Source organism: Neltuma alba, unplaced genomic scaffold (genome assembly GCF_004799145.2).
Source record: "Neltuma alba isolate B1F8T4 unplaced genomic scaffold, ASM479914v2 tig00003244_pilon, whole genome shotgun sequence".
Lineage (NCBI taxonomy): Eukaryota > Viridiplantae > Streptophyta > Magnoliopsida > Fabales > Fabaceae > Neltuma > Neltuma alba.
The window spans coordinates 28,658-52,354 of record NW_021633204.1 but is presented as its reverse complement, the minus strand read 5'-3'; the positions used below and the strand labels follow the sequence as shown (position 1 = coordinate 52,354).

Below are 23,697 nucleotides of genomic sequence, written 5' to 3'. Positions count from 1 at the left end.
CTGGTGATAACTTTTATTCTACATGCAATAACCTTTTTTTTTTTTTTTACCAGCATATTATCCAACGTGAATTATAATCTCCTGATGTGCTTGGACCTGGTCATTGGGCAAATGAGACGCAAAACGCCACAACGAGAAAGCCCAACTTTATAGAAATTGTCAAAGTGACACCCGAGAAACGTGAGGAGAAGCCCAAATCAAAAGGTCTGTCGGACTATTCATTTAGGTTCGGGTTTTGAAAATTGGAGATTCTTTTCTTTTTTTTTAATAAAAGAATTTTAGGCACAGCTCAAGAAAGTCTCAAAAGAAGGAGTTAAGGTTCTGGTTATTGCCTATACCAGTACTCCTGAAAAGTGAAAATTTTATTTTATCAAAACCTCTAGTATTAATTAATTTTTCAATAGAAAAGTCGACAGAAAGCAATGATTCAAAACTAAAACAAATTTAAACTTTAAATGTCAAAATAAACTTGTAACAAAAATTAAAAGCACTAAACTAAAACAAAAACTCAATATGTACCAATATTTTACACAAAACTTGACAACTCATCGCTGAGGACACGGTGAATTCATATGGATGGATGATTAATGATTGGATGACTTCCCCCCACGCCCCAACTTTTATCAATCACACGGTTCAGATCACCATCTTTTCGCTTTCCCACCACGTGTCACTTTCTGAACGGACCAGATTGCTCACTTTACCCTAACTCATTGAGTTAAATCACGTTCACGGGCCTATTTCCAGCCGATGCTCAAAAATGCCGGTTTAAGCGTATTTTTCGATCCCTCCCCCCGGCCCAAAGTGACATCTATTTCTCACATCAATACCACAAAATAAATGACAATTAGAACAAGCGCGCGCTGGCACAACTGGTAAGGGAGTTGTGTCCCTTAACCATCGCCTCTAGGGTTCGATTCCTGGAGGGATGGGAATGGAGCAAACGTGTCTGGGAGGATCGTCCTCATCTTGAGCCCGATAGTACCCGAGGGATTAGTCATTGGGCTCGCTCCGATGGATACCCTGGTGAAAACAAAAAAAAAAGACAATTATACGAATTCAGATTTATCTATTGTCAACTTTGCACATATACTAACAAAAATTAATCTAATTAGTAAGAAATCGACTCATAACCTATAAAGTTGTGAGTTTAAATTCTACTACTAATATAATGATTTTATTGAAGGACAAGTTGTAAATATTTTTTAAATTTAGAGACATGTTCTAATTCTAACGGGTTTCAAGATTGAACCCATCTAAACTTTAGGAAAAATATAATTTTTGGTCCCTCAAATTTAGGCCCATTTAGGTTTTGGTCCCTGAAATTTAAGATTGGAGGTATTGGTTCTTGGAATTTACTCTATTACAAAATGTTAGTCCTTGGGGTCATATGCCGTTACAATTTATCGAGGTGGCACAAACGATGTCAGCTATAATGATTTGGTTTCTGACTTGGCAACATAAGCTGATTAAATGGCATGGGAGCTAGATATCTGATTTGGAAAATAAAAAATTAAAAGAAAGAAAGAAGGCGCCTGATTAAAGATAAAGAAAAAGATAGAGGACCATGTTTAAAAAAAGACAGAGGACCCGTGTTTAAAAAAAGACAGAGGACCCACATCAAACACTCATGGGGGAGCATAGGAAAACGACGGTACATATGGAATAGAAAAAAACAACGGGAAAGGCACTAGGTCGGAGAGGACCCATAACGGGAAAGGTGCATATGGAATAGAAGTGGTACCAATTCTCCAACACATATTCGAGAAAAGACACAATTCTTGAATATGTATTGGAGAAACAATCAAAATAGTACCACAATTCAAGCAAAAAACAGAGCACAATGCAACGGAGGTAAACAAAAACATAGTACACTCATTGCTCAACAAGAACAATATGGATGCTCAAACTGACAGGTCAGTGGTCTATGATAAAATGAAATCAAATGAGCACCCTCTCGCTGCTCATGCCAACAACTTGCATAAAAAACTGAAAACAGAGCATGCACGAAAACACAATGCTGAAAAGGATCAAAGACCGAAGCATTAAATAGGTTAAATCTACGAAAACAACAAAAACAGTAAACGACTATATGGCTAACTAAAGCAAACAACTCTGAATCAAACATGCAATTCATGGATCAATCACCATTCCCATCCTTCCCCTTCCCCGGCTGACTCCTTACTTTTCTCAAACATTAGTTAATTAACTATATACAAAACACGCATTACTTCTTCACCTTTCAGCAAACAATTGAAGAAGCAAACAGTGGGTTCAATTTTGTCACACCACCATTTGTCGGAAATGCTGCTATTCTAGTGAAGGCCACGTCACTCTTCGCTGGTAGGTGTGGCTCCTCTTTGACCTAGCACCTTTCCCGTTGATTTCTTTTATTCCATATGCACCATTGTTTTCCTCTGCTCCCCCACAAGTATCTGACACGAGTTCTCTGTCTTTTTTTAAACATGGGTCCTCTATCTTTTTCTTTAAATAGGCATCTTCTTTCTTTTTTTTTTCACATCAGATATCTATCTCCCATGCCACTTAATCAGCTCATGTTACCAAGTCAGAAGTCAAATCAGACACTGTTTGTGCCACCTCAGCAAATTGTAACGGCACATGACTCACAGGGACTAACATTTTGTAACGAAGTAAATTCCAAGGATCAATACCTCAGGTCTTAAATTTCAATGACCAAAACCTAAATTGACCTAAATTTGAGGGACCAAAAGTTTTATTTTTCCTAAATTTTGTAAGCAGAGAAACCTTGGGCATATAGCTCGGCCCCAAGAAACAAAAAATGTATGGATGGGCTCTAGAGGAAAAGTGAAGAAAGAAGAAAATGCATGAACTGGAACAAAAATAGCAATGATCAAAACGCTTGACTTTAGATGCATGAACCGATATTTCATGACCGAGTATACTGGCTATTTGCTGCATTACCGTGGGTGCTTCTCCCATGGATTCATCCCCTAGGAGACTTGAAATTGAGACCTTTTTTTATGCCCTTCTTTTTTAGCTTCTTCCATTGTGTTGATATTATGTCACGTGGTCAAAAGTGCCATTTTAAATTATTCGCATGCCCAAGTGCTACGCAGGTCAACGGTTTTGAAATCCTGTCCCATGTGTCTGAGCGCGCAAGTCATATAAGGCCATCATGGGTCAATCGTCTGACCCATATATAACGTGGCGCTCTGTTCAATCCAATATGTGCTTGAAAAACTAATGGCCTAACCCATTGCAACGTTGTTGCATTTTTGTCTCCTTTCTGGTCTATACATCAAAACACTATTTATCTGTGAACGTCAAATATTGAATTATTTATCTATCCAGTCCTGGCCGCGCAAGTCAGCCAGTCAGACCAGAAGGAAAATTTTATTTAATGTTTAAAGGAGAGAAATTAATAGTAGCACAAGAAGGAAATTTTATTCTAAGGATTGGGTGTCAAATTAAAAAGCGACAGCGGAGGAAGAAGTGAGAAAATAAAAGGGGAAAAGCTGTGGATTTGGATTAGGCAGAGACACTTAAATAAGAAAAGGAAACAAAGTTAATAATGCCGAAATGATGGGCGCGCGTTTCACCAGGTCATGCGACCCCAACCATTGGGCGGATCCTTCAGTGCTCCCCCCGCCTGGGCTCCTCCCACTGGGACCCGCACCTCCAAACCCCAAAAAAAAAAACAAAACAAAAACGCTCCCAATGGTGTGATATTTTTTCCCGAGTATATGGGCAGCGCCAAGAAAAAAACGGGCTTCAAATTTTACCAGTTTATAACTAATAAATAATACAATTCATTTCAAAATTTGTGAAATTCAAGAGAAAATAGATCAGTTGTTATAAACTCTATAGCTTGTGAAGATATAAGCATCAAATCGTTAAAGAGCTTTTTTTGAAGATGCAATTTGAAATTATGTGATGATTTAATATTTTTTTTATTTTCATTTTTATTTAAATATATATATTTCACTTTTTTTTTTTTTACTTTTTCTCTCTAATCCCGTTCTCTGCTCATTTTTTCTTACTCTTCTCATGAATAATGGTGTCTATTATATTTAAGAGAGTAAGTTATATTATTTACATGTTTATTATATTTAACAAATTTTAATCAGCTTTTTGAATTAATGTGATTTCGTTATTGGATGCTTACATGCGGGGTTCAATGGACATGAGCCCGTTTAAATAACTTATATTTACAGAATATAAAATAAGTATGTAAGAGGGATTTTTATTTTAACTTATATAAAATGTGTTTATAAGTATTTTTAAACATTATCTTAAATAGGCTATGTAAACTTATATTTACACAAAACACGGTTGTGACTTAGGGAGTGTTTATGTAAAAATTAAATCATAATTTTAAAAATAATTTTCGAGCCAGCCAAACACTCTCTTTCTCTTGATAAAGGTAGCGAACAAAAACCATGAATAGTAGTAATAATAAAGGACTTGGTTGAGAGACGTCTATAAACGTGTCCAGAAGTTGGTGGTGTTCGTGGACAGAGCCGATGCAAAGGAACCGACCCAATACTTAATTATATGGCATGTATATGTTGTTAACTTAATATTATTTTTGATCCTAATTATAATAACCGGTTAACTAATTTGAAAAGATTAAAAAAATAAGTTGAGTTAGTTATTTTTTTTAAATAAGCGTTGTCTTTCTTAAAATATCCTTACTAATCAAGTATATTGACTAGAACTATAATTATTAGAAAAAATGTATTAAAAAATTGAGTAACTATGAGAAACAAAGGAGATTGAGATCTTATATTTAAAATCAAAATAAAAATCAAACCGAATCTTACATTAAGAATAGGAGGTATTATTAAATTTTGGAAAAAGCACAACAAACAGCATTGATTTTATTGTTGGCAAAAGAATTTATAATAATTTTATTAAATAAAAGTAAGTGTGGTGAAAACTGAAGATCGCGGAGGAATGGACGGGGTGGGAGAAAAATTATTAGAGAGAGAAGGAGAGCGGGAAAGGGTCACATGGGGAGAGGGAAGGGAAGGGAAGGGAAGGGAAGGGAATTAGGTGGGAGTAACGTGCCCCTTTTCGCAAGTTCAGGAGCTTCTAGAACGCCACGAAGCCCGCCTGAGCCAGGATACGTGAATGTGACGTGGCACCATTATTATTAAATCATCAATCATGTTAACCTAGAAAAGTAAACATAACATTTTATTTATTATTTTTTTTTTTAAAAAGGGGGACAGGCAGCAGAGAAGAGGGAATTTATGAGAAAAGACAGGGTGGGTAGGTGTCCTCTCTTACGTCACCCCCCATCTCCTATCTACCAACCTAATCCTCCTTTTTATGTTCTTGTAATCTTCCTCAACTCCCACCCCTCAATCCTAATTAAATAATCTCAAATTAATTAAAAATCACTCTAATTTTACGTTGCAACTCAAAAACCATGTAACCATATTTTTGTTTTTGTAATTTTATATTATGTCATTTTACAGCATAATCAGCTTTTAACTGGAGGCTCAACTTCAGCTGTACGTACACATCATGATTTTAAAATTATTTATAATTCATAATTTAATTGTTTACACCTGTATAAAAATGATCAATCATGTTGGGAGAAGGACTCGTTATTTATTCTCTGTTATTGTGACCTAAAAAAGACAGGGTGGTTGCTAACATTCTGCTCGACCACATGAAGTGGGCCACATGGATGTGTATTCGGTTGCTGTCGCTACCTCACCCTTGTCTTCCAATGGATTCCATTTTCCATTTATAGGATAAGTTTTAATGGATCCTTCTCAATAATTTCTTATTCCCCACAGTGAATTCTGGGAAGATCAGCACCCAAAACAAATAATAAAACCATCAAGATCAGGATTCTTTAAAACACGTCTACTGACTTGAATTCCCCTCCCATCTGTCATCACTTATCAAAATCAAGTTTTAAGTCTTGAGAACGAATCCCTCTTTATCATTCCAACTAAGCAAAGTTAAACCAGCAAGTATATATCTAGTTTCTAGACTCTCTAGTGGTAGGTAGAGAACAAGAAACACAATTATTCACTATAATAATAATAAGAGTAATAATTAACGTGCATCAAGAAAGTCCAGAGCGAGCATGCTACTGGACTAATATAATTCAACTCGTTCCGCCAATTTCTGCTTGCTTGTCTTCTTGCGGTGACACGGGTGAATGGCTACGTCGTACTTTGCATTCAAATCCCATCTCCGGAGCACTTTGGAATCGGATTTAGGGCTTTAATTTATCTTTGCAACGCCACTGCCAATATCGGTCACCAAGCTGCTATATAACGCAACTGGTATAATGATCTACCAAAGGCCATTAAATATACACAACAACCAGTACGGCCTCGCCCCATCAGTACCCCACCACGTACAATACCCACTTCTCAAATTTTGTCCTTCCCAACTGCTAATTACTTAATGTTCCTGACCGTTTTATCATAATGAAAAGTAGGTTTACTGTCTGTGATGAGATGTGTAATGAACAAGAATGCGGGTGTTACTAAGTTCTAACTTCTAACCCCTTCCTCACCATGACCGTTGATTTTGAATGTCGACTGGTTTGCTTGAATGGACCGGAATTAGTTGTTAGTTCAAACACACAGAAACAAGCGGGAAAAACTGATCGAATGTATGGACCCAAAATTATATCTGAGAATTCCAAGGAATTCTGCAGAGCGTCTATTTTAATTGATCATTTTGCAACTAACATGTAATAACCACAACATTACAAAGTAAGCGTTGAGATTAGTACCCAAATGATTCCTAATTAAAAGCTCTCTCTCTCTCTCTAAATATTCATGGGGGTGTAAAATCTATACATGGTATCGGTCGCAGTTTCAGTAACAGTAGGAGGGCTACTAGCATTAGGAGCAACCACGACAGCACCCATGGCTAATTTGCAGCTACATGCTTGATCCTTACTTTGAAACCCTAGACCGTAACACAAACACACACCTTGACCAGCACTACTAAAGTTGCCATACCAGTGGTACAACACTTGTTCTGGCCGAGGATGCTCTTGTGGCTGTCGTTGTTTAAACTTGTCCTGGTTTACAGAAGAAGGCTGATCAGAGGGAAGGCCTATGGTGAGCTCCAAGTTGAGCTGAGCATGTGCACAGGCGGCTTCTTCTGTGGTAACCCCACTGCTGCTGTTGGAGTCCTCGCAGGGCGATTCGGTTTTTACGATCTTTGTAGCATTATTGTTGTTGGCGCTACCCAACTCAGTCACCAACTGGAACTTGCTGTTATTGTTATTACCGCCGTCGTTGCTGCTGCTGACGACGGCACCGGTATCGGTGGTTGCTGCGGCAGCCGCGTTGAGCGGTCGATGCGTTTGGGGGTCAATACCGCGGCTGTAGAGTTTGCGTTTGATGTGGGTGTTCCAGTAGTTCTTGATCTCATTGTCGGTTCTGCCCGGTAACCTCGCCGCGATTAAAGACCATCTGAGGAATCAATCAGGTCGAGAATCATATATTAGAAAAAAGAAACGACTTACGAAATTGAAGGGGGTCGTAATCACATATATGAGAGATGTACTTGTTGCCAAGGAGGCTGTGGAGGCTAATGATGAGCTCGTCTTCTTCCTCAGTGAAGTTGCCTCGCTTGAGATCAGGTCGGAGATAGTTAATCCATCGGAGTCTGCAACTCTTGCCACATCTAAGCAAGCCTGGGCGAAGATAGAGAGTGAGAAGGCATGGGGGGAGAGAGAGAGAGATAGAGAAGAAGAGAGAGATATACAGATAGATGGATACCAGCAGCTTTGGGGAGGGATCTCCAGCAACCTTCGCCATGGACCTTGATGTAGTTGATGAGGCGTTGGTCTTCCTCTTTGGTCCAGGCTCCTTTGTTGGTGTGCTCTTTCTCGCAGCAAGGAGATCTGCCCATGGATGTGTGGAGGAGGATAATTGTGGGGAAGAAAGAGGAAGCGGGGGATATAAAAGGAGGGAGGGTGGTGGAGAGCAGGAAGAGGAGCAAAATGCAATTGACTCGGGGTTGGGTTGGGGGGAAGAGAGAGAGTGTTTGACCGAGTTGGTGACGATCATGAGTGGTTCCCTTTAAGTTTGTGGTTACTTTTGGATTTGGTAGGTAGCTCCCTCTCTTTCTCTTTTTTTACCACTCTCGTCCCCCTTATTTCTCCTTTTTCCTCCTACTCCCCCTCACCCTCCTCCTGTAATGACTCTGCCTTGCTGTGGAAATAAAATATGAATATTGATTGAGCTTCGTATAGATAGAGAACATACGAGGGGCGTGATATTCAGCTTTAATATATATGGACTATTTGCATAAAGGGGCTCTAATTGCATTTTAATTGCAGGAGTTTGACTCCTGTTTTGTTAATAATAGGAACCATCACCGTCATCACCCTGGACCTGCAATTAGCGGAGCCTCACCTCTTACAGCCACGAACAATTTAGATATACACATCCTAGAGGGGAATTCAAATCTTCTTTGAAGACTGCAATAATTAATTAGTCCTGCTTATTTTATTAAACGCTGACACCCAAAAATAGTGATACACTTAATTATTAGTGAATTAATTAATCACCATTGTCTGGACACTGATCGATTGTCGTTTAAAACTGTGGACAGCAATATTAAAATATATAATATGTGTTTGTCATTAATTCTACAAGCCTGAATTTCACAGTCTTTTAATGGTGAATTAACTTCTTTTATTAAATTATGGTTAGTAATTAACAAAGAACAATCCTCGTGTTAAGTTTCTTGTATCCATTATGCCAAGCTTTCTAATCATATATATATATATCTTATTTTTAAATACTACTCTTCCGGTCCTTAATATAGGACCTAATTCTTGAATTGGTTTTGTTCCTAAATATAAGGCCCATTTCTCATATTTATCAATTTTCTCTAAATTACCCTTATGGATACTCCCTCAATCATAATCAAGTAGAAGAGGGAGATAGGGTATTAAGAAAGATGATTATGGTATTTTAGGAAAAACGTGTCATTTTTCTTATAATTAACTAACTTACCTAATTTCCTTAATCTAATCAAATTAGTTAAATGGATCTTATAGTAAGGATCAGAGGAGTAGTATTTAACAGTATTTAATTATAAATCTACCTAAAATAAAAATGAACATATGACTATATATGATTGGAGAAGTTGACATAGTAAATATAATCTGAGGTAAGTTTTTTCCATCATCAACAAATCTTGCAGAGAAATTATTATCGCGTTCTCCTATTACTATAATATTACTTTTATCCTTCTAGGCCTTACATCTTGACCAGACATGTAAAATTCAGAAGCATTAAAGATAAGCTTTCGATGCTTTTCGAAGCAAGCTTCAATCAAATTGTGTCAAGCTTATTCTCATATCTATCAGCAAGCTATAAAGTTGTTGTTTCAAACTCTGCTCATCTTTCCCCTTTGACTTACAAATACATCATTAACCTTACATGATTCTTATTCTTCTCCCCTATGAGCACTTTACTGAAGAAACCAATTGGGTCAAGTGTGAGAATTTAGTAATTGTAAGGGTGGGCGAATGCGATATTGGCAAGAAATGATGGGTAGTGGGAGCTAGGAGGAAGTGGGTAAAAGAAGAGGAGGAGGGGGAATAAGGTGCTGAAATTAAGTTAAAGGAGGGTGGGCGGGTGACGAAATAAAGGGTATGAAGGCCCCACCAGAGACAAACAGCGATATTAGCTTTTGCCATTCACATCATTCTCTAATTACACACATCTTCTCCCCACCAAACATTTTTGTTCCCCAGAAAAATAAAAATAAAGCTCTGATTTCCACTACTCTCTTCCTATAACTACTCATGGTATTTGTCTAATGGATTTCCCTTCATCTGTTTGTTCTGCAATAAAGAAAAGGGATTCTAGAAGCGGTCCTCCCAACTTACTCCACTTACTCTTGTCAATTCAGCTCCAATATATATCAGTAACTAACTTACCCTACCTTCCCATTATTATTATGATTTTAATACTCATTTCCCTCCCTCTCTTCTTCTTTTAATTTTAACCCGCTTTCACACCCACCACCGCCCCAAAATACTCTCTCCACTCACTTAATGCAGCCCCTCAAATATTCACCTTCCCTCTCCACCACTTCGTCTCCTTCTTGTCAGTCTCATAAATAAACTAATATATGTACTATACGGCTACCAACAGGGTTTTCCCTTTTCATTCTCACATGTATAAGACCAGGAGTGGTAAGATATAAGAAGAATGGAATCTTTGTAACTGGAGATTTGAAGCGATATATGTTGTCTCAGCCTGGAAACAAAAAAGATACTATTTAATTAGATTCAACTTTTAGGTGGTCCATTACGATCATGATCCATGCATCATGGCGTGTGTTCCTGGGTTAGTGTCAGGTAATAAGGTCTTGTTTTTTTGATGATATGGCTCCTGATATGTAGTGTGAGCTCACTGTCCAACTCACTGATCACAACTTTTAATTGGTCACTTTCAGAGTTCAACCAACCTCCTGTTGCATCCAGCAGATCAGAGGGATTGAGCCGGCCATGTGAAATATTTTATTTGGATTGAACATGGTTGGTGCGCCTCACCCTCCTAACTCAGGTTTCTTTTTTTTCCTTTGTGGATGGTTTCTAGAAGCAGATGAACAGGAAGAGGTTAAAAATGAATTATGAGGGTGGGAAAGAATCTGTGAGGTTGGTGACCCACCTTGTTGGGTCCATGCGTGGATACCTCATCTATTGGAATTGAGTGGGTTCTTCTTCTCATGCCTCGCTGCCACTCACTTCATTTGTTTTCATTTTATTTATAGTTGGCATATCTTATCTCGCAGTATTTTTGACTGTGACCCCACACACACACACACATATGAGGACCCTCATTATTATTAGTATTATTATTATTATTTATCCTATTTCTATATGGCTCCCACTTGGAGATTACATGATATCTGGGAACACAGAAAAAAGCGAACCAACTAATCGGTCTGCAACTGTTCATTGTCATGTGGGCATATATTCCCTTTTTTTTTAAAAAAAATATTTACATAACTTACAAAAGGGGCATATCATTTTTCTCTTGTGTTGACAATTGTTAATATCCTTCTCTGGCAAACACACAATCCAGGTATTACTTTTTATATAAAAAAAATAATGACAACAATAATTCCTTAATCAGTGACCGAAAGGTTGGTCTTGTGACATTTAATTTCAACTAAAGAAAGAACGAGATAGATGCGGAATCAGATTCGATCTTAGTCGTTAAAATTCAGGTTCACCCCCACAAATAAGATGTAAAGTGATCATTTACGGCAGGAAACTGTATATTTAAGTTATATATGTTTGGACTCGTCTTAAAGCGGCGACAGTTGAGCATAAACTAAGGTAGATAGGCTATATATGTTCATTAAATTTTGCATGATACGTTTAATTTTGTCTCATTCGCGGGGCTTAATAAGTCCACATGTCATTGTAGACCGAGGTCACACACCCTAGAAAGAGGGGCCTTTCGATCTCTTTCACGACCAACTTACTCCTACCTAATAAAGTTGGATTGAATTTTATAAACCAAAGGTTAGGTGCTTTTAGGACGTCTCCATCTCCTTGGAATTCCCATATGCTCGATTACACTGGTATTAAATAGTAAATACTCTCGTTAATATAAAAAGCTACTCAGCTAATTTAGCTTGGCAGATAAAAAAGGTAAAATTATGACCTGATCTTTTCAAGATATTCTTATACTAATATCAGGCCATATATCAATTAATAAGTTGGGTAAATTATTATTTGAAAAAAATAATAAATATGAAAGATAAAATGAATCAGCGTCTTATATTTAAGACTAGATTATACTTCTAATTGGCTCTTATATTGGGTACTAAAGAGAATATTAACCACTAACCAATGTCAAAATATGAATTTTTGTTGTTCCAGAAAAGTTTAAAAGAGTTGGGTTTTGGAAGACTTAATAGGGTTAATATATGTCTCCATGTTCAGAGAGCATTTACAAAGGTATTTACAGATCGCCAACCAATAAAGTTTTCACATTGACAGTGGGATTCAAGTTCACGGCTTTGTGAATGATTAACTGACTTTTTACCAACCAAACTAACTCCTAATGCCAAATATGAATTTAATTTCAGGAGTTGCACGGAGAGCTGGAGAGGAGAGGAGATGGGGAAAACTCAGATACAGACCGGGCCTTCAATAAGGGCTTTGAGTTCGGGGCGCGGTAGGAAGGCCCGATTTTACTCAACTCAGAATGTAGTCGGAACTCGGAAGGTTATACGATTAAATAAAATTATGTTAATTCTGTACCAATAAATTTATGTGAATTCTCATTATAAAAAAATTCAGGTAATTCTCATAAAGTTTTAATTGCATCCAGATAACCTTTCTGAATTTTAAAACCTTTATATCCATGAAAATAAATTTCCTACCATTTTTTGTTGAGTATTTGATATTTCGTTCAAATGACATGGCATGTGTTTATTAAAATAAATGAAAACGTAATTCAGACTCTAGAAGGAAAAAAAGAGAGAGAGAATATTTCCTTTGTAATAGGTATTACGTTCTATTAAATAAATGACGGGACAATCGATGCTGTGGGGTTATTTGCACAAACTTTTCAAGAAATTTTCCGTGAAGTGTTCAATATTATGAAAGCTATTATTCAAATATATGCATGCATGCAAGTAATTGTTTAGGAAATAATTTTGCTAAACACAATGAATATCCATAACGAGAGAATTAGATTGGCTTCATATTGATGGCAGGCTCATGGAATAGGAGAGCGAGGGAAAACACATAAACCAAAAACTGGGAAACACAGGGATCAAATTCCAGATACAGCTGCTGAAACTAGCTAGTACGAAAGCTGCATGTACATATACATATATATACATATATACATATATATATATATATATATATATATGAAAGCAGCGAAGAAGGATCAACAAACTTTGTTGCAAAAGCAACGGCGACGGGCACCGCGGCATTTGCCGCCGGTGAAACCCTCGACGCGGCACACCAAAGCGCAGTTGTGGTGGCTCACACACATTCCTTTGAACCGATGGCTCTGAGACTCGCAGTGCCTTGCCTCCACCATCCCCTCTGCAGCAACACACATTATTCATAATTTCATACTGTATTAAACCTCAAGAGTGACTGCATGTTATATATGCATGTTACATTTACAGTTAGTGGAACTCCAAGGAGACTTACGAGAAGCAAGGAGAAGAAGCAGCAAGAAGAAGAAAAACCCCACGAATCGTGCCGTGTCCATTACCTCCAACAAACGCAACAGTGGTGACGCTGATCTCCAGTATTTATAGTCAAAGAGAAGATGAGCAAGACACATGAGCATTGAGAGCTTTCAAGTTATTATGAAGATCGTATTATTGGAATCTGCAGCAGGCCTGGTGGGTGAGACAAACTGAATCTGTTCACGTGCAAAAGCCAAGGGCTAGCTGATGCAAATCTTAATATTAGTACTGTTATGCTCGATGCACATAGAGGTTTGCAAGTGATTAGCTTAAAGGATCAGTGTTTTATATATATAATGATCGGTGAAGGTACAGTACAGAGCACCAGAACATGGGGAAGTGTGAGGAGAGTTTGGGACGGTGACGAGCTTGGCTTCAGATCTTATACATTAACCTATTTAATTACCTGTTTTAAGATCTGAAACCAAGCTCAGGAGTTGGCTTCACGCACCTGAGTCCTGACATTTGGTATATTATGCCTGCAACCCAAATCCCTGTCTCTTTAAAGAACCCTATACATTGCAGTGCGGTGATTTTTTTTTTTTTATAAAGAGCAAATTTTGGACAGAATTTTGTCTGCATTTAAGTCAATTAATGGCACAAGTGACTAACAATATCTGTCCTGTTAATAATTTCTCGCAAATGCGCATCATGTGTTGCTTATTCTCTCCTAAAAATCAAATAACTAGGAATTATATTTATTTTAACCTACACATCGGAAAAATTCTTGAGACAAACGGGTTTTATACTTTTATTAGTATAAGATATATTACCTTTAGAATACTACTAATCAAGTTAAATTTCAGGATGTCATTATTTTTTAAAGCGGGTAATCCTAATACGTCACTGATTAATTAAAAAGAAAATTAAACATCGTAATAAATTTTATTATCCATAATTTATGAATAAAACTATATATTTTCTGAATCCACGGAATAATATACGAGTCAGAGAGCAAACTTAGAGAGAGAGGCATGTCTGCGATTCTGTACATTTTTCAAAAACTGAAATTAAGAGATCCATATGTAATAATTAATCGTTTGAATGTATGTGATATTTCTTTCATTGAAAAAATATTCCTTTTTTATGAAGGAGTTTCTCATCTCAAAGATTTTAATGATTTACATATGGCCCATGGTATCCATTATTAGTTTTGAGTTTTGATGTGGCCTAGAGCGTATGCTTGCTGCCTGCTGGATCTTTATATTCTCTGTGACTGCTTTGGGCTCACACTTTCCACAAAAATTGATAAAACAGCCCTGGTCTGGTACCCACTTGATCGGCCGTTTTTATATTTTTTTTTTCAATTACTGGACATTTAATGTTTTAAATGCTTTATTTTTATATCACATATTGTGTCATTCATTTCTTAAATTTCAAGTAGCTTATTGAACCACCAAATTGTTCATAAATTAGAAATGGAAAGAGTTACTACTGAGTGCTTAGATCGACTGACAAGAAAATCGATCTAGCTTAATTAGAGATCTTAAATTTAAGCTCTAGATATGTAGCAGTGATAATATATAACTAAGTGGGAGCCAAATGCCCTCCATAGTGGGCCCACGTTCCCGCGATCGGGATTAGTCGATTGCTGAAGGCATCAGATACTGGGGGTTATCACCGGAAAAAAAAAGAAAAGAAAGAAATGGAAAGAACTTTTCTTTTTCTTTTATCTCATACTGTGCTTAAAACTTAATATAAATTTTAAAAATCACTTGATATTGACTCCAAAAAGCCCAAGTATGCCTCAACAAAAGGAAGTGTTTTCAATTTATGAAAGTAATTTCTGGTAAAGAAAAAGGGAAAAATTGAACTAGAGGAACCAAAAAAGTGCATTGAAGTGGTCGCAAATCCATACAAGGGCGAAACTAATAGCCCCATGATAATGCTTCTTGCTCCACTGACCCCCGCACATATTCGCCGCTCAAAACCAACACAACACATTTATTTATTTATTTATTTTGCCAACAAGACAAGACGCTATCACTTCCTTATCCAAACATCATATCTTTATTTGGTCGTCTCTCAAGTCTCAACTGAGACCTTGATTATCGGGGGCTGTCTCTGGTCTACTGCTTTAGATTCAACAAAGCTTCGTGCAGAAACAGCGGCGACGGAACCCTCGGCACCGTCCGCCGGAGAAACCTTCGTTCCTGCACACCAGAGCACAGTTGTGGCTGCGCACGCATGTTCCCCTGAACCCGTGGCTCTGTGACTGGCACATCCTTCCTTCTGTCTGCACCGCCACTTCTGCTCTCAAACAATATATATACACATCATACATCACTTATATATATAACAACCAAAACAACACAACCATAAATCGGAGAATATGTAGAATCTTACCAGCAGCTAGGACAATGAGGACCAAGAGGAGGAGCGCGAATGATTTCCTTTTCATCTTCTGGGTAATGTCTCAGAGAAATAGAGTTTTAGTTGGGACCAGAAGTGTCGTAAGATGCAAAGGTGTGATCACCGTCGTGTGATATATATTGGAAATTGGGAGCAGATGGTAAAGAAGGAAGGGCATGTGGTCACGTGAAAATTCGACAGGTGCAGTGAGGCCGCCCGTGACCGTGTCTTCAATTTTTTGGGGTTTAGTTGCTGGAGCAGATGGGATTTAGGCAAGGGACAGGGTTTTATTTTTACGAGGTGTGTGAAAAGTTTGATGATGATGCTCAAATTCATCAAGATGTTGTTATTTTAGTTTGTTTTTAAGAGCTTTCCATGCATGCATTCGATGGATGTTTAGCCACGCAGGGTGGCCAAGGAATCCCATTTTCCAGAGCTTCGTTGACAGCGATTCAGAGGTCACATGCAAACCTGCAACTTTTCACTCTCGTAAGCTGCAATGTACATAATGGTGAGACGTAATTCCCGATAACAAAAGGAGAGAGATTGTTGGCAACACCCGTAAAATAATAAAAATATAGTTCGATTTGTATCCAAAGACACTGTCTTTAAGAGTTATTTCTTCACATATGTTAGAATAAAAGGCGACACTTCTTAGGATTAAACGAACCCTTTTTGCGTAGAATAAGGTGATAGAACAACAAAAATTTATGGCCTTGTTTGCTTTTGTTCTTTGTTTTCTTGTTCTCAAAACAATTTAGTAAAATTGCTTCTTAGAACTATTTTTGAAAACAAAAAATAAAAAAATTTGTTTGGATAATAATTTTAAAAAATCATGTTTACAAGAAAAAATGATAAAAAATCACAATTGGTAAGTGATAGTTGTCGTTAGTATTGATAAGTAGTAAATAGTAAGTGAGAAGAGAAAAAAAATTTCAAAAATTTCAAATCAAAACATAAAAAACACAAAAACAAAAACAAGAAAATATGTAAAAGTTGTTTTGGTTTTTCAGTTTTTAAAAACAAGTTACTGTTTTTTTTTGTTTTTTAAAACAATCAATTAAAAGCAAGTTACCAAACAAGTGTTTTTGTTTTTCTGTTTTTAAAAACAAAAAATTGTTTTTAAAACAAGAAACCAAACAAGCCCTAAAACTCAGGAGAAAAGAGAGAATAGGAGAGCTCAGGGATAGAACTCGACCCCCACTGACCATACCACACATTGCTTTTTATAGGCAAATAATATGTGATCGTTTAACTGCCATAATGCTGATTAAATATGATTTTAATGACAATTAAAAGAGCAGTTTTTACACAATTAATTAAGGTGAATTAAATCATTTTAAGGCCATTAAATCTGGTTAATGAAATAATAAAACTAACTAATAAAAACACATAAATGTTTCAACAGTCATCTCTAACGGTTAGTTCTAAAGACTCTTTTTCTTAGCTATTTTATTAGCTCAAGCTCATATCTTAGTAAACACTAAGGTTTTCTTAATTTTGAGTAATATAAGACTTCTTTTGACATACTCACACGCTAAAACTCCAACAGAGATCACATTTGTTTGTTGCCGTTATAAGCCAGCTTGCTTGGTTTGCTTCTTCTCTTCAACTATTCCATTTCACATTTGGTACTCTTTCTATAATTTCTGGAAGCATGCATGTACAAGACGGAAAATCAGTTTTTATCCTTGACCTCATAGTTTAAATTTTGTTCAAAATGATTCCCATAGCTGGTTTTCCTCCATCTCAGCTTTATTAGTAGTGCTCACTGCTCACACTTTAGAAACGTTAAAATTGAAGTCCCTATTTATGTCAGGTTGCCATAACACATGGAAGGCCGCATGCAGAAGCGGGGAAGCCATTCACGCCGTGATTTGGTTCTTCTCTTTGAGTGGCAAAAGCAGTCGCGAAAAGCATATATAGATGTTACTCATCAGCAGTCAGCACTGCACAAGAATGATTCACTCATGTTCATTTTTAGCGACAGCAGTGTTAAAAAGTTATATGTATGTATCGATCTTTGAACTAGGCACTTCCAAACGAGACATGTCTCATCAATCTAGCATCAGGGCCGATGAAACAGAGACGACAATAGCTGCAACAGACTTGGCCATAACACCAAAAAATGCACTAATATGCTAGCAATATTCAGCCACAACTCGAAATAATGTTTAGATTTTAGATAGACCACCACTTGGTTACATTACAGGATTAGGCTCTTCGTCCTTGAAACAAGTGTGGAGCTTTGAAGATTTTCTATGTGAATAATGAGCTCTTCAAATTTTGCCATTATATTGAGCAAAACTTCACATGATATCAATGTTGCGTTATGAATAAGAGTAATGTACAGAGTCCGGAAAGGGAGTTGATTCGAAGGGAATTGATTAAAAGGACTCATAATGGCCCCACGCCCTCCTTAGTTTGCGCTGTCCTCTATCTGTTCCAAATGATTATTGATAGAGTTTTTTATGTTAGACGCAACTCTGTACATTAAGCACTTATTCATAGAGAGAGCAAATATTTTTGTTTTCTCTTTTTTGAGATTCTGAAGATCATCAACTTTTAGATATAGGATAGGAGATGGCGCATTGTAGGGATGAATTATTAAGGTGAGTCACTGAAAAGAAATAAAGATCCACAGCGGTAAAGTAATGTCAAATTGGCAGCAAAAGTCTGGAAATGTTGAAGACGCCACACTACACAGCTGGGTCGCTTTACGTATCTGGGAACAGCTAGGATTTGGCTTTACACTTTACCAGATGACCTAGCTATGCACCATTCCTCATCATGTAGAGAAAACCCTGAAATAATATTCAACTCAGAGAGAGCTAGAATTCTTACACTTGCGTGCTTTTCTTTATAGAATAATCATTGGCGCCCCCCCCCCCCATGTTTGCATTTTCTTATAATTCCCACTTGTGTGGTTTCTCTGGTTTTGATGCAAGAACAGAACTGTAACAGGTTCTTTATAAGGGGCATGCGTGCTTGGGCTATGAAAGTGATACAAAAATGGTGGACGCCTTTATCTAACTCAATAATGCAACAAGGAACAGCTCGCTGCTTTCAATGATGAAGGTGGGACTTTGAGGCCTTAAAAGTCTCAAAAGCCCGTTTGAAAAAGCCGAAGGCACATATAACTTATACTCACAAAAGCAATTTTTAAACCCGCAGACAGAGACACTAATCGCCTGTCTGAATGGCTTTATTGATGTTGATATTCGGTGCCAAAGTAAGCATTTCAATATGTTGCGGGCCCGTCCGTGTCTTCCTCTGGCACATGGGGCATCTTCTTCTACTTATCCTATTCAAATCCTTTATTAAGCTTTAAATTTGCTTATGTTTATCTTAATCTGCAGGAAAAAGTTATGTGATTTTTGTTTACTAAGGGGGCATTCGATGCCAAAGCTTTGATTTTGATGGGTTCCAATATAATAAAACCAAGCGCGCACCAAGACAAAAAAGAAATCATAATTACCAGTTATAACACAACCAACTCATCTTGTGTCTGAGATATAGATATCTAGGATTTGTTAGGTTGGGGAAGATCTTCGCATATTAATCTAATTTCCACTTCAAAATGTTTGTTCAAATTGAAAATTACCCAAAATATAATATGCTATTAAAATGCATATTTCGATACTAACTATCTTCTTTTAAAACTAAAGAGTCCATGGCACATCATATTCCTATCAATCATGCATAGACATTTCCCTCGTTTGTATCTGTGAAAGAAACATCCATGACAACATATAAAGCACATTATGCCTGCATGCAAAGAATGCGACAAACAGAGATATGGAAAAAAAGACCCACCACAAATTTCTGTCCATTTACACATAAAAAACAAAGATCGCCCGTCCACCTCCAATATGAAAAAGAAATTTGATATTTGACAATAACGAAAACAATAATAATAAATAATAATTAAAAAAACACAGAGTATACATATATATCCCATATAATACCCCATAACAATTTCACAAGAAAAGCCCATCCTCCTATTCGTCAAAATTCATGTTTAAGCAGAAGACTTGGTTTTCAAGCGGTACAAGAGTTTCTTCTTCTTGGAGCTTGCATTGTCAATGGTGAGAACCACTTTCCCAGGCTCACCAATCTCAAAACTATTGCAAAGCACTGGTTCTTCTGATGAAGCCACTTTTCTAGCCTTCTGAATAATCACTGTATAGCTTCCTTCAGCACTTGGCACGAACTCTGCTCCATAGCTTACATCCCAACCTATCACTCTCAGCTCCCAAGACAGAAGGCATTTCTGCAAGTTCTCCAAAACAAAAAAGTTCCAATTAATAATTACAGAAACGAACAAAGATAAACAGGTTGGATACCCAACTCCTTTGTTAAATCAACATCAACGACCTCACTTTGATATTAGAATATTTGATAAAGTTCATATTCAACTCACTTTGTTTATATCAACCGAGCCAATCAATTTATCAGAAAGCTAGGACTGCTTTGGCTCTTAGCTATGTCAAGAACTAAATGAAATAAATCCGGCGATGCCGAACACATATGGCCCCAGAAACGACAAAATGAAGCTCCGGCTTTATAGTTTATATGTTTATTTATTTAATTCTCAGAGCATAGTTTTGCACAGTATGTTGGTTAGAGCATGTGAAATAAATAAAAGGGTCAATCAGAAAACATGTCTCTTGCGAACAGAGGAATCCTAAGAAAGGTCCCATTTCGATGCGGCAATGCATTCGATTCCCAAAAAATCAAACCATGACGATAAAATCGAAACCCACCTCATTGACCGGAAATTCTACGGTATGCTTTGCTGCTGGCCTAACCGTAACTTCAGTGACAGCATCAGTATTGCCGAATTCTCCATCTTTGCTTAGTCCTCCATACTTCACGGGAAGCTGCTCTGGAGCTATGTATCTGAACAAGTCCAGGGAGCAAATTGAGTTGAAATCTCTACACAATCTACGCCAAAGAAACAAGTAAACAAATTTTAAACCTTTGAAACATTACCTCAAAAGGGTCTCTGCAGATTTGGAAGGCCCTGCAAATACAAACTTGCTCTTGGTTCTCTGAGTGAGAAAAGGGCTTATCATCCTGTTCACTGCCAGATACCACCATGGCACATTGATGAATATCTGCGCCATAATAGATTTTGAGATCAAGTTACTCACTCGATAACCATTGAAAATAAGAACCGATAAATGCAGGAGCAATTCAAAAGGAATACCTGTTTGGCTACGAATTCAGGATAGTTGTCTTGAAGCAAATGGAGGGCCTGTTTGGTGGCTTGTCTAAGTTCCCACTTACCAGGTCCGGGAGAATTCTTCAGATCATTAATCTGCACAATGGTGGATACACCACCAGGAGCGAAATCCAATTTGCGAATACTCCTTTCCAGAAACTGAATTCTCCATCTCAGGAAGTTGAGCCTCCTCCCCTCATCGGAAAACGCTTTCTTGTAAAGTTCCTTGTTTTGGAATTCCCCATAGACATTGTAACACACGGGGTGGCCTTCCTTATCGAACCCATGCATGAATACCGCCTTCTCCAAATCATCACTCAAGTTTTCTTCCATCAATTTGTCGATTCCGAATTCTTTCCTCCAGAGAATTGTGTTCTTGATCATGGTGAAAGCATCTTTCACTTTGAAATCCCTTGCTCGCAGGAATTTCAATAGAATAACATCGCTCCTCTCATCAACAAGCAGAGGTATCCCCCAAACGGATACTTCTTCCGGCGGAGGTGGCGGAGGAGTTTCGTCATTGGTTTCCTTAGTTTCTGCCTCCGCCGGTGGAGGAACGGCTGCGCCCTCAGACTCTTTGGCTGCCTGTGTCTCCTCAGCCGGAACAGCGGAAGACACCGCCACCACGCTCTCTTCAATGGCTTCCACGGTTTTAGCTCCGTCGTCATCGACAGCAGGAGCTGCCGCTTTGTCATCAACAGCCTCAACGACCACCGTGGATTCTCCAACCTCCTGCGACGCGGCTTCCTCCTTGTCTTCTTGTTGGTCCTCCGTTTTAGTGGGGTCCGCAGTTTCTGCAGGCTTTTCCTGAACGGGTTCTTCCGTCTTCTTGTCATCGTCCTTCAGAGGAGGACCAGGCGCCGACTTGTCTTCCTTAGGAGGCGAAGGTGGGTCGGGAGGGGCAGAGAATTCGTGCTTGTTAAGAGCATCTTGGACGAGTTGTTTGAACTCTTGAAGGGCTTTCTTCTCGTGATCAGAAAGGTCAGCAACTCTGGTGCTCTCCTCCTTAAACGAACCAGAATCGGGCATTTGGTCCTCACCTTCACCTCCGGGCTTAGCAGACACGTCAGTTTCGGCAGTCTCCTCAACAGGCTTCAATGGCTCGGCGTCGGGAACAGATTGGGGATCCTTATCGACAGGTTTCTCAGGCTGAGGAACATCCTTAAGCACCACTTCTTGCACCTGCGCAGATGCCTCTTGAGGAGGAGGAGCAGCAGCAGTCTTAGGAGCATCGTCAGCCATGGTTGGTGATGGAGTATGACAGCAAAAAGAACTAGAGATGCCTCCGGGAAGGGACAAAAACGGACAGAAGGAGAAGGAGGAGAAGATGAATTGAGAAAGAAGAGGGTGGGGGTGCGGGGAGTTATAGGAGAGGAGAGGTGAGGGTGATGGCGATGGGTAATGAGCAATGAGGGAAATAAAAGGAAGGAGTAGGGCCACGATGAGCAACGGGCCAGCTTGGAATTATGAGGAATGTGGCAATACGTGGGACCCGCGTTTCCAGCCAGAGTCATTAGGCCTTCCTTCTTCATTCTTGAACGCCGTTATTTCCATTAATCATCGGCGCTTTTGCCGGCCTCATCATTTCTCCTCGAACATTAACACCCCGCATTAGCCCTGGCATCCCCCCACCTTCACCCCTTTACTGGGCCCCCTTCCCTGCCCCTCCCCCCATTTTTTATTTGCAAAATTACAGACAACTTTCATTAAAAATTTTAAACTTTTGAGGAAGACTTTAAATCACAATATTCTGTCTAAAAAATTATTTAAGTATTAAATATCATAAAAATTCGAAAATTGAGGAACTTAGGCGAGGGGTAAAAATGGGAGTTCACAAAACGCCATAAGAACATTTAAAACCGGAAGAGAGTACACGCAACAACGTTAAGGCTTTTGATTCGTGGAAGGGACAGTGACCTAGGATGCCCAACCAATTGCTTCTCTTTTTCCTCGTGAGACTGCCACTGTCTAGCTGTGCCTGCCGTACGCATTTTTTGCATTTTAGACCGTTAAAACAGTTTCTCCTCAGGCCCACCCCCACCCTTGACGTGTGCCCAGCTCTGACCGTTTCAGACGTGGGCCCCCCACACCTGTTGGGCTCTCATTTTCATGGCGCAACCTTATTTTTATTCCGACGGGTTGGCAAGGGTGTCTGTTGGGCCTATTGTTTTAGGTCCAAACTCAATCGGACTAATTTTGTGTTTAGGGCCCAACTGGATAAGGGCAGACCAGACATCCGCCGTGAGGTCCCGTTCAAAGGGGTGGCTTTGCTGGCAAAATGAACGTCATGTCGCGTGGACCTGTCGGGTGCTTCAAACTCCGCCGATTTCGACATTTGATGATTCCATTTCCTCTCTCGTCTCTTTCTCTTTTCCCTTATTTGTCAAAACCTTAATCAGTGCCTTATTAGTTATTACTCCTCCGGTCCTAATTATAAGACCCAATTGACTTATTTGAGGAGATTAAGGAAGTAAGTTAAGTTGGTTATTTATAATAAATAAGTGTTGTCATTCCTAAAATATCCTTGCTAATTAAGTATATTGGCTAAAACTATCATTATTAGAAGGATTATCTTGGAAAAAAATGCATAAATATAAGAGACAAAATAGATTGGGTCTTATAATTAGGACCAAATAAAAAGTCAAATTGGGTCTTATAATAAGGACCGGAGGAGTATTACCCAAATTGACTAATCACACCCCCAACCCTAATTTTTATTTGTAAGGTCAAGATTAGCTTGCTTTTTAACCAAGATTATGGCTTCTTCAAGTGGTAACTCTGAAACGTAAACACAACGGCGGTGCATTGTGCTGGACATGCCAGAAATGGAAGTAAATGAGGATAAGAGGGGAGTGAAGTGGAGTGGGGATGGGGGAAAGAAGGGAGCAGGGAATGGGATT

At 38.4% G+C, this 23,697-nt stretch overlaps 2 protein-coding genes across 2 annotated transcripts; both read right to left on the bottom strand.

Moving 5' to 3' along the window:
* Positions 1 to 6,624: 6,624 nt before the first annotated feature.
* Positions 6,625 to 7,935, bottom strand: LOC114741046 (transcription repressor MYB6-like). Its single transcript, XM_028929308.1, has 3 exons — positions 7,749 to 7,935; positions 7,534 to 7,663; positions 6,625 to 7,439 (listed from the first exon to the last, which is right to left on the bottom strand). The coding sequence occupies exons 1-3, from the start codon at positions 7,879 to 7,881 to the stop codon at positions 6,785 to 6,787; spliced, it is 918 nt and encodes a 305-aa protein (XP_028785141.1). The 5' UTR covers positions 7,882 to 7,935; the 3' UTR covers positions 6,625 to 6,784.
* Positions 7,936 to 19,370: 11,435 nt separating this feature from the next.
* LOC114741047 (patellin-3) lies at positions 19,371 to 22,185 on the bottom strand. The gene is made up of 4 exons (XM_028929309.1): positions 20,783 to 22,185; positions 20,566 to 20,690; positions 20,337 to 20,472; positions 19,371 to 19,843 (listed from the first exon to the last, which is right to left on the bottom strand). Exons 1-4 carry the CDS (start codon positions 22,037 to 22,039, stop codon positions 19,592 to 19,594), a joined length of 1,770 nt encoding a protein of 589 aa, XP_028785142.1. The 5' UTR covers positions 22,040 to 22,185; the 3' UTR covers positions 19,371 to 19,591.
* Positions 22,186 to 23,697: the final 1,512 nt, after the last annotated feature.

Coding starts and splice junctions, on each gene's coding strand:
- LOC114741046 (XM_028929308.1), bottom strand. CDS start 7,881: ATGGGCAGATCTCCTTGCTGCGAGAAAGAGCACACCAACAAAGGAGCC. Junction 7,664..7,748: donor ATCCCTCCCCAAAGCTGCTG/GTATCCATCTAT, acceptor ATCTTCGCCCAG/GCTTGCTTAGATGTGGCAAG. Junction 7,440..7,533: donor CACAGCCTCCTTGGCAACAA/GTACATCTCTCA, acceptor TTGATTCCTCAG/ATGGTCTTTAATCGCGGCGA.
- LOC114741047 (XM_028929309.1), bottom strand. CDS start 22,039: ATGGCTGACGATGCTCCTAAGACTGCTGCTGCTCCTCCTCCTCAAGAG. Junction 20,691..20,782: donor CTGAATTCGTAGCCAAACAG/GTATTCCTTTTG, acceptor ATTATGGCGCAG/ATATTCATCAATGTGCCATG. Junction 20,473..20,565: donor TCTGCAGAGACCCTTTTGAG/GTAATGTTTCAA, acceptor GGACTTGTTCAG/ATACATAGCTCCAGAGCAGC.